General features: G+C 35.2%; 2 protein-coding genes across 4 annotated transcripts in view; one reads left to right on the top strand and one right to left on the bottom strand.

Moving 5' to 3' along the window:
• Nucleotides 1–508: 508 nt before the first annotated feature.
• Nucleotides 509–9528, bottom strand: LOC107046568 (glycerol-3-phosphate phosphatase). 2 transcript variants are annotated; one of them, XM_015269206.1, is made up of 6 exons: nucleotides 9412–9528; nucleotides 9221–9258; nucleotides 8993–9083; nucleotides 7251–7499; nucleotides 1476–1730; nucleotides 509–851 (listed from the first exon to the last, which is right to left on the bottom strand). In XM_015269206.1, the coding sequence occupies exons 3-6, from the start codon at nucleotides 9078–9080 to the stop codon at nucleotides 517–519; spliced, it is 927 nt and encodes a 308-aa protein (XP_015124692.1). In that variant the 5' UTR covers nucleotides 9081–9083; nucleotides 9221–9258; nucleotides 9412–9528; the 3' UTR covers nucleotides 509–516. The 2 variants fall into 2 exon arrangements, with proteins under 2 accessions (XP_015124692.1, XP_015124693.1); XM_015269207.1 differs by having other exon boundaries at nucleotides 8993–9073.
• The window catches only part of LOC107046564 (UPF0518 protein CPIJ015043), a 24127-nt gene continuing 15340 nt past the window's right edge, over nucleotides 5118–13904 (top strand). The window contains exon 1 of one of the 2 annotated variants that reach the window (XM_015269199.1): nucleotides 5118–5181. In XM_015269199.1, coding sequence (XP_015124685.1) covers nucleotides 5155–5181 — 27 coding nt within the window. In that variant the 5' untranslated portion in view covers nucleotides 5118–5154. Of the gene's footprint in view, nucleotides 5182–11737; nucleotides 12200–13904 lie in introns of those variants that run through there. The other variant, XM_015269198.1, reaches the window with a different exon arrangement.

Raw genomic sequence — 13904 nt, 5'->3', positions numbered from 1 at the left:
TTTCTATGAAATTTAGGGTCATAAGAGTCAGAATGAGGGTCAAAAGAATCATATGGGGGTCGTGTGGGAGCCATATAAGGGTCACATGTGAGTCACATGAGGACATGAAGGTTATACGTAGGTCATATAAGGGTCGTATGAAGGGCATTTGATCCTCATATGACCCCCGTATAATCCCTATATAACCCTCATATAACCCCTATATGACCCCATATGACCCTGATATGATTCCCACATGATAACACTTTTGACCCTCATTGTGACCCTTATGCCCCTAAATTTTATAGGAAATCCTGTAAGATATGCTATCGAAAATCCTATAGGATTTTTTCGTACGTTAATATTTAGATATATCTACTGTGACTACAGTCACAGTTATCATTGGATTGAACAAATATTATAGTTTTGAAAGCACACAGTGGAATAAATAAATTATTAATTATTATATTTTTGAAAAGTATTTTATTATGAAGAATACGAAAATAAGGATATTACATTTTCTAGAACGGATAATCATCAATTATTTAGATTTTTTATATACGGTAGAAGATCACCGATTGTTTGAGTATAGTAATCTGGAATTAATTCTTTATCGTTTAGATCATTGGATTTTTTCCAATTATCGATATCACTGGTGGTTGAGACACCGGTTAGAACGAGCAGTGTTTTGAATCCACATCTTTTACCAAATAGAATGTCCGTATTTGCACGGTCACCGATTATTAGTGTACGTGTTGGATCAATTTTGTATTCATTCTGCAACATAATCGCAGTGTAGGGAGCCGGTTTTCCCATAATCGTTGCCTTACGTTCTGAACATGTCTCGATGCATTTTACAATACTTCCAGTACCTAAAAAAATTGTTAAATGAAGAATATAAAAATTGGTTTGCTTTCTTTGCAATAACATTCACTTTTTTATCATATCGAATACACAATTTTTTTTTTGAAAATAATAAAAATTGTAGGTTTAGTAGAGTTTTCACAATTCGAAAAGATAATAAATACCAATTTTCAATAAGAAATTGAAGAAGAAATAATACTTTGATGGATATTTTCATCACAAAATCTTCAACCAATAATCAAATTGCAATACATATGGAATATTATATGCAGAATTGTTCGACTTCATCAGCTGGTTCCTCGTTAGAAATTGAAATTAATCGACATGGAAAGAGAAGCGGGGCGAAGAGGACAAATTTTAAATCCCTTATTCACCGATATGTTTTTTATATAGAAATTGAAATCACTCAATTCTCTCTGTTGAATAGAAAAAGAATATTATTGAATTGAAAAATCAAAACTTCGTGATATTTCATGCTTAGACTTTTTCTTTCCAAAACATTTGCAGATTATCTTTAGACAAAAAAAGAGGAATTTGCAATTTGTTCCGGAAATGCCTTTAAAAGAAGTAAGTTAGGAGTAGGATTCTCCGGACTTGTTTCGTAGTTCACAAAATTATTATTAATTTCATACATGGTACGATGATTGTTTCGGAGGCAGCATATCTTTCATCCGTGTTGGTCCCAATAAACAGAATATCTTTCTTATTAAGGTACGTTGCAGCCTTCAGCATTTTAACGTAGTTGAAATATACGTCAAATCCAACGAGAACAGCCCCAACATCTGGGTCTGGGGTAAAGTTTTCGACGTAATTGAAATTCTCGATGACTGGATCGGGTCCAACACCACAATAAGCGATGCCAGCTTTATCTAACTCCTTCGTGATTCCTAAATATCAATATCTACATGAAACAAGCAGGAAAATAGAAGTCATGAAACAGGAAGCATACGAGCTTCCTGAGCTTAATTTTTTTCTTCCTTTTTCATTTCTACTAATTCCTTTGGTATATAGTAAGTTTCCAAATGGATCCCGCCAAGATGCTTTTTTACATAGCGTAGAGCAGGGCAAATCTGTTCTCAGGAAATATCTTTAAAATTAGGAGGTCCAGAAAGACACATCATCAGAATTTCTCTCAAACATGAAAAAATTTGATTTTCTCTAAAATGGGTGAATATTTTTAAGGTGTGTCGTGCGAAAAAGATAAATAATGACATTCATCTGGAATTCATATAGAATGTTTATAATCACTATTGAATTATCTATGAATTTTCGTAGAATTTTTTCATATTTCCTTTTCAAGTTATTAACGATTGAAATCATTTTTTATACATGAGCTCTTATGGAGATTTTTCTGTTTAGTACGAAACAATATTATCAGCTCACATGGTAAAACAGTTTCGTACTAAACAGAACAAGTAGCCTATCGCACAGGTGTAAATCGAGATAGTTTTTTTGCTAATAAATTAGCAATTTGCTCCCGCATGGATTAAGGGGGGACCTCGGTGAAATTTGAAAGTCTTCGGTGGATCTAAGGGGCTTATTGAGCGACTTTAATTCTATGATGGGATATATGTTAAAACTGGGAAAAATCTCGGACCCAATCAGTTTTGCCCCGTACTTCCACGGAAAACGTCATTTTTCATGTTTCTACCTTCAAAACGTTCCTCACTCCCCAATTTTGATCCGATTTGATTTTTTTTTTCAAAATGTTTGTGAGACTCTCAAGAACAAAGTTAAGCTTCCGTTTTACGATCCATTAGATGGATCGTGAGAAAATTGAAAGAAAACGAAAAAAAAAAAAGGGTTTTCCCTTCTGATTGTCTTTGCATTATGCCTGAAAAGTCTTCATTTTGAATAGTTGACGATCAGAAGGAAAAGGGGGTTCCCCTTTTTATTTTTTTTTCGTTTTTTTTCGATTTTTTCATGATCTATATAATGGATCGTAAAACGGAAGCTTAACTTCGTTCTTTGGAGTCTCACGAATATTGAAAAAAAAAATTAAATCGGATAAAAATTGGGGAACGAGGAACGTTTTAAAGGTAGAAACATGAAAAACGACGTTTTCCGTGGAAGTACGGGGCAAAACCGATTGGGTCCGGGATTTTTTCCACTTTTTAAAATATCCCATCATATTACTGCAGTCGCTCAATAAGTCCCCAGATCCACCGAAGACTTAAATTTCACCGGGGTCCCTCCTTAATCGAATTAAAACAAAAAAGTGCATACTCGGTTTTTGGTATTGGTAGACTATCCGGACCCTTTCTCAATATAAATTTTATATTTGGGAATTTTTGGGATCCGATGCCAGCCACGTCCGCGCCGTGGGTCCTGGGTAACGCCAAGAGCTGGTAAGGCTCGTAATTCGATGCTTTACCATGCTCGGGAATTTAGAAAGTGACTATCTTTAAATTAATTTATTAAAATAAATTTGCCTTTTGAAGGAAGGTGGCGAAATGGGAGGTCCCGTACACCTACCCGGCCACTTATATAATTATATAAAGTGCTCCGAAGAGTTCTAAATTCACCTCTGGCAACCCACTCTCAATGTGACAATATCTAGCAGGGTATCTGGCAGGGGTACGTATTGTATACCAAAACCCGGTTTTTTGTTATCAATTTGAGGTTAGTAGGGAAGTTCAACCTTGACTTAACCTTGTCTTGTCTGCGACTTGACCTTATCAATGTCGGCCCAAATTGGCCGCCTAATAAGGCTATAATTTCAAAGGAAATCATGCGATGGCCACTATTTTGAAACCCGACCGAAATAACGTCCAAACGAATATTTTAAGCCATAATTGAAAAGATTTTGATCATTATTTTTTGAATGATCGTCGAAAAACAAAATTGGAAAAAAGCTCACATACATACATACATACGGACTACATGATCTATTATAAAAACAGCATATTCGAACTCCTGAGATCAAAATTAGTCATGACAAAAAATGGAAATTTTAGATTTGACGAATACAATGCTTCCATTCGGAAGCAAAAATCTCCATAAGACCTCATGTATAAGAAGCGACTTTAATCGTTAATAACTTGAAAAGGAAATCTGAAAAAATTCTAGGAAAATTCGTAGATAATTCAATCGTGATTATAAACATTCTATATGAGTTCCAGATGAATGTCATTATTTTTTTTTTCCTGCGGAGCACCTTAATCCTGTAAGATGAAAAGCGTAGTAAATAAAAGCGTAGTAAGGCGTTCGAGTGGAGACGCTGGCATTCCGCTTTGACTACCGTAGAGTGGGGATATTGAAATTTATCTTAGAGGGTTAAGGGGAGACCAGGGTGAAATTTAAAAGCCCTCGTTAGAGCCTCGTGATTTATTGGAGCGAATATTGATAGATAATGGCATACGTTGAAAAATCGGAAAAATGACGAGCCCAATCCATTTGAGCCGTAAATCAACAAAAAATGCTGTTAAAATCATCAAAGTGTCTCAGTTTTCAACCGACTGAAAATTTTTCAACTTCCCAATCCAAATGGAGGAAGTTATTGTAATGACTGTGAAAATAAAATGTTGATTTCTCTTGAACAAATGAACCGATTCAATCGATGCGTCTTCATGTAACTTAGAACTCGTTAGATCATGTAAATAATTGCCTTATCGGTTTGTTAGCTATTCGCATAAAACTTGTAAAAAAACCAAGGGGCTGGTAACTTCGGAAATCGCGGTGCCACTTGCCGGTGTAATCGTCTGGAAATCGCGTGGAAATCATGACAATTACGTGGAAAATCGTGATTTCCAATACGGAGAGAAATTTTTTAGTAAAATTCTAGTGCTAGCACGGGAAAAGAGACGCAAAGTGACGGCCAGGAAAAAATTCGACTGCCGGCACTAGAAATTTTATTGGGGAAAATGTGAATTTTTCCCCGTATTTCTGTGAAACTTTCAGAGAAATCCCCAGAAATTTTACCAGAAATACCAAGAAATTTTACCTTAACAGCACTAAAATTTTTCACAGCCGGTGGATTGTGATTATCTCCAGTACTTGTACTAGAATTTTTCTAGAAAATTTTTCGCCGTGAACCTTTGGCAATCAATTAAATTAAAGATGAATTTTATCCTATGGACTGTGGGTTAACGTCTTTCTTCAACTCAACAGAAAAAATGTCCCTCGCCGGAATTCTCAAATTGCATGAATAGGCAGAAATTGTGTATTTTTCAAGCACATTTCGCAACTTCACAGTTTCAAAACTGGTGAAGTACTGGGAAAACTTCCAGTAGATTTTAATACAATAGTGGGTTACAGTGTTGATAAGAAGTACTCAGAAGTCGTCTATCAGTTCACACATTTTTTTTCAAAATGACCGTTCGTCTCCAAAGAACAAAGGTATGCGTCCATTTTACGATCTATTCAACGGATCATAACAAAATTTTTTTTTAATGAAAAATTATGTGAATGCGATAAACGGGAAAAAACACGGACGAAAAAAGTTAATAGAAAAACCTATCGAATTCGTTGGAAAATTCTATTGAATTTGTATTGAACTGTTCTATTAGTTTTTGGCCGATTCTATTGAAATGTTCAATAGAAAATATTGGGTAGAAAAAGTCAATAGAATTTAATTTTTCGATATAACTTATTCTATTGAGATATTTTCTATAGAATTTCCTCGACTCAAATTTTCTAAGTTTTTTCGTTTCATTTTCTTGATGAGAAAAAAAGAAAAATAGAATGAAAAAAACTTAGAAAATTTGAGTCGAGCAAATTCTATAGACAATATATGAAAAGAATAAGTTGTTATGTCCGGAGATGTTATCAGCGTCGAAGGACAACTTTATGAATTTATGTGAATTCCGGTAACATGAGGCTAGAATTCTTTAAGTAAAATGATTAATAATTAAAGTTCCGGATGAGAAATTGAGGTTTATATTTTACTGTTATTTTATTTTATTTGGACGACGCCAAGTTTCGTTTATAGCTCTTACCTTGTTTACTATTTTTATTAAATTTTGGAAGGGAATTCCAGGGTTTCTGAGGATGAGAGGAAATTCAGTCGAAGATTCCGGGTTATGGTTATGCTGCAAAGAATTGATTTATTTTTCTTGTTTCTTTCGATTATGCGAATTTTTGAATTTGGTTAGATTTCTTTTTTAATGAATTTTACTTTTAAAGCCGAATTTTCCCTGGAAGGTTTCTTTTCAAATTTAACAGGTTGATTGAATATTGACGTGAATGGTTCGTTGTTTTACTCCCATTTAAATTTGCAGTTTGCTTGAATTAGTATGGATCTTTCGGTACTTCAAGGACGTTTTCTTTACCAGTGATCAGCTTGTACACTCAACACTATCATAAATATTTGTCTTTCAAATACGCCCACCCACTTGAGTTAATCAACAGTTGGTTTGATTTTAAATGTTTTTGTTGAGAATATCCACACTCGCGTAACCATAGTTTATTTCTTAACATGCAAGAGCTAGCCCTAATTTCGATTAAAGGATCGCAGATCCCTGTACACTTCAGTCCGATCACTATTTTACTATTATTCAACTAGTCACTGCGCGTAATATATCGACTTTCATGCGAATTATTATTGAGAGGATCGAAGAGACAGATCAATTCCACGTTAAGACTCCACCGAGATAACTACAACTCCGAAGGTGTTTTTAGATTGACTATAATATGCATTTTTTGGGAGTTCTAGGGTCGCGGAATATTCGCGGCAGTTTTTGTTGGTGGAAGAGATGGCGTGATTTTCCCACTTCGAATTTATTTAGGATGGGAACGATCTGTCTTTTCAGCAATTTTGAGTGTTGCGAGTGACGCGCGTGATGCCTGGTATGCATTCGCGAACACCTGCAGTGTTGCTTAGGCTGCAGTTCTCGTCAAACCTCGCATTCCGTATCTAAAATTCTTATGTTTAAAAAGAGTTATTTAAAAGATTACAAAGTTATATAAAAAAATCGAATTCTGTTGACTTTTTCTATTGAACATGTGAATAGAATCAGCCAAAAACTAATAGAAGGTTTAATAGAAATTCAATAGAATTTTCTAACGAATTCGATAGGTTTTTCTATTAAATTATTTCGTGCATGAAATGCTTCAATTTTTCCATAGTCTATTCAATGGACCTTGATATAAATGCATACCTGTAATCTTTGGAGTCCAAAGAAATATTTGCGGAAAAAGAAAAACTTCAATCGGATGAAAACTGAGGCACTTAGACGATTTAAAAGATAAAACAACGTTGTTTTTCGTTAATTTACGGGATAAAGTCGACTGTAGTCATCATTTTTCCCAATTTTTAACGTCTCATCACATATTAAAAGTTGCCCAATATGCTCCTTATATACTGCAACAAAGACTACGAGATTGCACCGCCAACGATCCCAGACTCACTCTTGAACCAAAAATGTTGAGTTTTAGCTAAATAGCTAAATCTATTCAACTTTACCAACCTGACGATCCAATCGTATACACCTTTTTCTCAAAGTTAATACTCTGTAGATATTTAGCAGCTAAGTACGACGTACACAGAACATTATCGGCGCTTGCAATAAAACCCAAATTTTGAGCTTTCTCAACAAATTCTTCTCGACTTTTTGTACTATTATTAGTCACGTAGAAAATGCTCTTTCCAGTCTTGTGAAATGCATTTATTACATTCGCTGCGTTGGCGATTGAATTGTTTTGACGCCATAAAACTCCTGCGAAATGATAAAAATATTGCTTTACCATTAACTGATCATTGACCAATTAAAAAATGGCTGCATTGAAGTGGTAAAATAGTTGAAGATGAAAACGAATTTCTGAATAGTCGGGCTGTGTGTCACATGATATTTTTCACCAGATAAAGTAATGAATGAAAATTCGAAAAAAAAAAATAAAAAACGAGGCGACTTTTAAAACTCATAGTAGTTTCCCCTTAAGGGGTCTCCTCAGTAGCGCAAACGGGGATAGGCGCGCTGGTGAGTGGAGCGTAAAATGGTCAAGTTAGTGAGGTTATTTTCGAGAGAGACGAAACATCGAACATGGCGTACGTTGGATAGTGACAGACATCACGCCAGTTATTTTTATCGTTAATTTATTCAACAAATTACTGGCAAAACTCGATGAGACTTCATTCCCTTATTTTTGAGAGTTTAATATAAATTAATATAGCTTCCTTTGTTGGCTAGCACATTGTCAACAGGGTGAGGGGTAAGGGACAAAATTTTTTTTTTCAATTTTCCTTTTACCATTTTTGATTATTATATTACATATTCAATTCGCTAGCACATTGTCGTTTTGTGGCGAAAATTACTGAGGAGACCCCTTAAGGATATCTAAGTATCTTTTACAGTTTGGTAAAGACGACACTATAGATTTAACCATTTTCAATCATCAAATTTGTCAATTAAATTGCATGAGAAAAATTGGAAAAAAATCGTGAATATTCAGCGTTATTCAAATTACGTTTTGTATAGAATTATTATTTTTTAACACATTTGTTGTTTATAAATAAATAATTGAAATGGTTTAAACATTCGGAAACTTAATTTTTTTAGGTATGAAAGCAAAGTTTGGTAAAATTCTGAATATGAATAATTCTGTTGCGATTCCGAAAAAATGATTTTTATGGTGAAAAATTGATTGTTTATAAATTATTTACAGAAAATGCTCGCAATTTTCAAAAATTGCAATTTTTAAATTATTTCATCAATCTTTGTCCAAAAGAAAACTTTGTCAGATTTTTAAAACGTTTTTTAACGATTCAATATCGAGATTCAAATTTAGACCTGCAAAGTTCAAATAATAAACTCATGTAAAATGTCCAGAAACTTGAGGTGAAATGGGGCTCAAATGAACGCTCTTATGTCGGACAAAAAAAGTAGAAAAACATTTCACTGGAGAAAAAATAGCCAAAATACTAGGATATCCTTAATGGGAAGGAAGCCTCCTTTAAGACTCGACCACTCAGGACGAAGAGCGATACACGACTTATTTGATTTATAATTTCAGTTTTGAAAATGAGTGCTGACCCACTAAATTTATGTGGTGCAACACTTGAATTTTTGCTAATCAGATAGCATCAGCATGGACTGTGCTAACTAGCTTCGATTCAGGTAGTTTTACTAATTTTACTAATTTTTAGAAAAATGATCAATTTTTAATTAAATAATTTGAAAATATTGAAAATTATGTTTGGACATTACATTACCATCGCAGTCCGCCAAAATTGTATCAAAAGAATTCACAATCTCCTCGATTTTCTCTCGTCCGAGATTCATCAAATTGATCGCTGCCATATCCTCGTAAAATTTTGGATTGTTATTACATGAATAATTTTTTTAAAAATACTCCTCTATTACATGATATCACGCTTTTTCTAAATATTATTATTATTATCTATCTTATATTATTACTATATATTATTTATATTAGGTACCTTTTCCTTTTTGTAACCTCCAACTCCTAGGATAATACCTGAGAATTATATTCGAAAATGATTCATCAGTTAACGCATAATATTTTATGAATAATAAAAAAAAACAGACAAATTTTTTTAGATCTTTTGAATCTTTAGAAAATCACTGAAAAATCTTTAACAAAATCAAAATTTTGGAGGCACAATCATACCGGCAATCGAGAACTGACACGTGAGTTGTATTCTTTGAGTTCTTCTTCTTCTATTTAATCCTTAGAGGCAAGTGTCAAGCTCGATCTCAAGGAGAGAGCTCTAGCCGCTAAGGGATGATAAAGGAAGGTAATGTCAAGTATCCCGCAAAAGTGTTTCTCTCAATAGCACGAGAGGTCGCTGTAATAGCTTCTGCCGTCCCCCACTGCGGTTTCTCTGTTCCTTTCCCCTTACATCATTTTATTATTCGGTTCCCCTACCGACCCATTCGCCGTCAAATCGTCATTTTGAATCGTTGGAAAAGAAAGATTAGACTTTGCCTGAATCGTTGACATTCAATGGTCAAAATTTTTGACAATTTTTTTTTATTTCTTTCGAATACTTATGTGTAAAACACGAGATTTCTAGAGTAGCAGAAATCCTGCGATTTAATTAATCCCGCTTCGCATCAGGATTGGGGTCATCTCTCGGTAACCGCAGTTTTTTACATGGCATTTTTAACAACTGGGAAATTGCTTTCAATTGTGTCAAGTATGGTGCCTGTTTTTGCTAATGAATTAGCAATATGCTTCCGAATGGATATTGCCTTTTCATTGCACTTTGCCATTAACTGATGATATACGTCCCCATAAGACCCTCATTACCCTGATCATCCTTATCACCCCTATGACCCCCATAATACTCTCATACGACCCTCATATTTAGGCGTCGCTGAAAGATCAGGGGACGCTACCCATAGCAACCCCCCTAGCAACCCCCCATAACAACCCTCCCTAGCAACCCCCCTAGCAATTCCCTATCAACCCCCCCTTGCAACTCTCTTAGCAACCTCCCCTAGCAACCCCCCCTGGCAACCCCCCTCATATGACCCTCATAAACCCGCATAAGACCCTTATAAACCCCCTTATAATAAGGGACTACCTTGCGCCAACCTTGTACCAACCTTGGGCCAACATTGGACCAACCTTGGGCCAAATTATTGAGAATAATGCAAAAACTAAAAGCGCAATCGACACCATCTTCGAACTCGGTCTGTATAACGTACAAGCGCATATTTCTAGTCCAGATTCAATTGATTCAGATAATTATTTTGGAAGTTATCGTGAAAAAACTGAATCGGTCACATACACACATACACACGCGCATACATACATACGGACAGGGTCTAAAAACATCAGATTCGGACTCCTGACCCCCAAATTAGTCATCTTCACGAAGAAAACTGGAAACTTAAATTCGGAGGAATACAATGCTTCCATTCGGAAGCAAAAACCCATAATTTGCGTGATAAATGTAAAAAAATATAAAAAACCAGCCGACGTTACCTTTTATCGTAAACCACGATGAAGTGTCGCGAAGTATACCTCGCGAGGGGGATAAAAGTCACGAGAGGTTCATACCTTCCCAGCAAACAGTATCTCGACAATTTATCGATATATTGCCGGTGTCCTGTTAAATTTTAGATGGTAGTGGCAAAAATATTTTTTGAGTCGCCATCATACACTTCGAGGGTAACACCTCGTAAGGGTCATACCGTGTAAGGGATGAACTTTACAAAGGTCAATCTCATTATTAATTGATCTCTATTAAATTTGTCGCCTCATCATCTTTCGTCTTGATGGCATTAACTTGTTGCATTTAGTATTCTTAAATGACAAAACTAATTCAATTGTCTTTGGTAGCTCTTTTGAACTCTTCAGAACAAGATGGTTCTTTGCAGAGGTCCAATTCGGATTTTCTGGGGCTCTAAATAATAAAGTGGAGAATCCAATCAACCTCAATAAATAATGAGATTGACTTTCTCACAATGGAGATGTCTTGTGACTTTAGTGTTTTGCAACGTTTGACCCTCGCAAAATTGACTCTTTATGAGGTATGAGGCTCATGTTTTTGAGTTTCTTCAAATGTCGTAAATATCGTGCCACACGTGATGTAATAATATTTTGTGCCCCAAGGGCCGAGAACCGCATTCTAACCGAACAATGTGAAGTTAAAATTCGCAGCTTATCTGTCCTCGGGATATAATATACTATTTTTTATGATATTTATGTGTCCAATACTGCGTCTCCGTCAGACGGAATAAAATAAAACATTCTAGTAACCGAAAATTGCAAGCTTTTCAAAGTAATGTAAAAAATCCGTGGCGGTAATTTACGTAAATTACGTTGGTAAAAAAGGGGGTAATTTACTAATGTAATTTACACGTTCAACCTCGCTCCGCATGAAAGAGGATTTTGGGCTCGAAATTTTTCGTTCAAATTTACTAGGCGGCTAGAGGAGCGCCACGCCACCTAGTTATAAAACGCAATTGACGTTACTCCATTTTCGTATGTGTGGTGTGTACTTGATACATTTGCTGCATTTGCATGTTTTAGGTGTTCCTAGATAAGACATTTATCGTGAGAAAAGTGTATGCGAAATGTAGTCGTGTGATTAAGAAGAAGAACTATAGTTTTACGTCAATTCTCTGTAAAACGCAACAACTTCTAGTGTTATCAGTGTGCAATTCGTAATGTTTTATTTATAGTCAGGAGAATTAATGAGGGAATGAGTGAAAGTGATTTTTTTGGTATGAGGTTATGGTCTAAAAATATTTATCTTCGCAGTTGATGAAAGTTAGGGAGTCATTTGGGTGTGAAAATGAGTTGGTTAAGGAGTAGCCCGTTGAGGAATAGTTTTGGGAAACAATGGTCGAGGGATTCACCTCCTAAAGATGCTGATCCCACTGCGTGCTACGATAGCTTCTGTAAACACTGGCAGCAGACGCATGAGATCATCAGGCAGGCCAGGGTACAATTCTGTTTATTTGTTTGTTTGATGGAGCAATTCGTAGAAGAGAGGATTGAATGAAGGGTGCTATGAGTTTAGGAGAAAATGTCGAGAGGCAGTTTCTGGAGCTGTGAAAATTTGCTACAGATGAAGTACTGGTTATCTCTCCTGAAGTGAATCATCACAGAGTTAATTCAATTCATCACATGAGTTATATGATAAGATCATTTACTTTCGGAGCTAGTGAATTTAGAGAACGTCCAGAGGCTGAGCTGACTGAATTTTGTACAGAAAAGATCACTCGAGAATTTCTCAGGAATTCCCTGATTGATGAAATAGTTGAATAGTTAACGAGACAAGTTAAGAATAAGGCAAAAGAGGAATCTTGAACTGTACATTGTGCATTTATGTTGAACATAAGTAATTTAACAACTACCTTTTGGAAAATATCGTTTGGTAGGGGAGGGTGGGGCAATATGGACACCAGATTAAAATAATGAGTTGAATTGGATCAAAATTACTGTTCCGACTTCATTTGAAGTTTGTAAAAATGAACACATTGTCATAAGACTCCGTCGTAGGAGTTGTAAGGTAAAGCAAAATCGGGGTAAAATGGATACTTCAATTTCTTTCTCACTTTTTTATGTTTTAACCATGTTATTTAATTTCTGAAACACTAGTCATAACTGCGATTTTCAAATTGAACAAAACTCATTTTTGAGTTTTGTCGTCGGGGGTGGTAAACTAAATTTTTATTAGCTCATTCTTCCTCCCCTCCTCCCATTGTTTTACGGTGATTTCCTTTGTACATAGATAAGTAGCTATCTGACAAATTTCGCTAATTCACAAAAGGTCAGTTGTGTAGGACGTGCAATTGTTCATTGAAAAAAATCAATACTTTTGAAGGTATTTCAATAGTAAAACAGGAAATCCAAAGCTACTCTATATTTCAAACTTCAATGCAAAATTTAATAGAATTTATTGGTAGTGGGATATATAAATGAGTACTCAATGCAGTGGATTAAACTTGAAATCTTTTATTCTTTAAAATGGCACGAGGAAGAAACGTCTGTACTCCACGGATCTCTCCAGGAGACTAAAAGCTAGTCACAAAGACCAAAAGAAAATTCGTCACCTAATGAAAGACCCCTCTGTTCTTTCTTCCTCAGAAAATATTGTTTATGTTTATGTAGACTCTCGGGTGACTCTCTGGCGCCGTCCACGTCGATTCGTTTTGGTAACCGTCATTTGAAATAAAGAATTAAACGCAATAATCCAATACGCCTCTTCAAAAATGAATCGTCGTGACATAGTATTAACTTTATACGAAACTCAAAAAAAAACTTAAATAATCACATTTCATTAAAAATTAACATATTACTTAAGACAGACCTTCCTCGCGCTTTCTATATTTATGTCTGGGGCTAACAAAATAGTCCAACATTTGTTGCATTGGATTGGGGAAACCCAGAAAAACCTAATCAGACTATGAGACTATAAAAGAACAAAGAACATTAAATCAAAAATTATCAGTCATGGCCTGTGTCGAGTTATAGCAGGCCTAGTCCAACTCTAAATTCCAGGAATTTGATTGCTGGCAGTGGTTTCGTCATCATATCTGCCACTTGATTACCTGTTGAAATAAATATTAATTTAATTACATTTTTCTCGACTTGTTCTCTTGTGACATGGTATTTAATATCAATATGTTTTGATCGTTTATGCC

Source organism: Diachasma alloeum, unplaced genomic scaffold (assembly GCF_001412515.2).
Source record: "Diachasma alloeum isolate Michigan unplaced genomic scaffold, Dall2.0 Dall_scaffold_01509, whole genome shotgun sequence".
In the NCBI taxonomy this organism is placed as follows: Eukaryota; Metazoa; Arthropoda; class Insecta; order Hymenoptera; family Braconidae; genus Diachasma; species Diachasma alloeum.
Note: the sequence above shows the minus strand (reverse complement) of the source record. Positions and strands in the feature narration are given on the sequence as shown.

Excerpts from the sequence above, each read along its gene's own strand:
- LOC107046568 (XM_015269206.1), bottom strand. The coding sequence starts at position 9,080 with ATGGCAGCGATCAATTTGATGAATCTCGGACGAGAGAAAATCGAGGAG. Across the intron at positions 7,500-8,992 it reads AATTTTGGCGGACTGCGATG|GAGTTTTATGGCGTCAAAAC; the intron begins GTAATGTAATGT and ends ATCATTTCGCAG. Across the intron at positions 852-1,475 it reads CGAAACAATCATCGTACCAT|GTACTGGAAGTATTGTAAAA; the intron begins GTATGAAATTAA and ends CAATTTTTTTAG.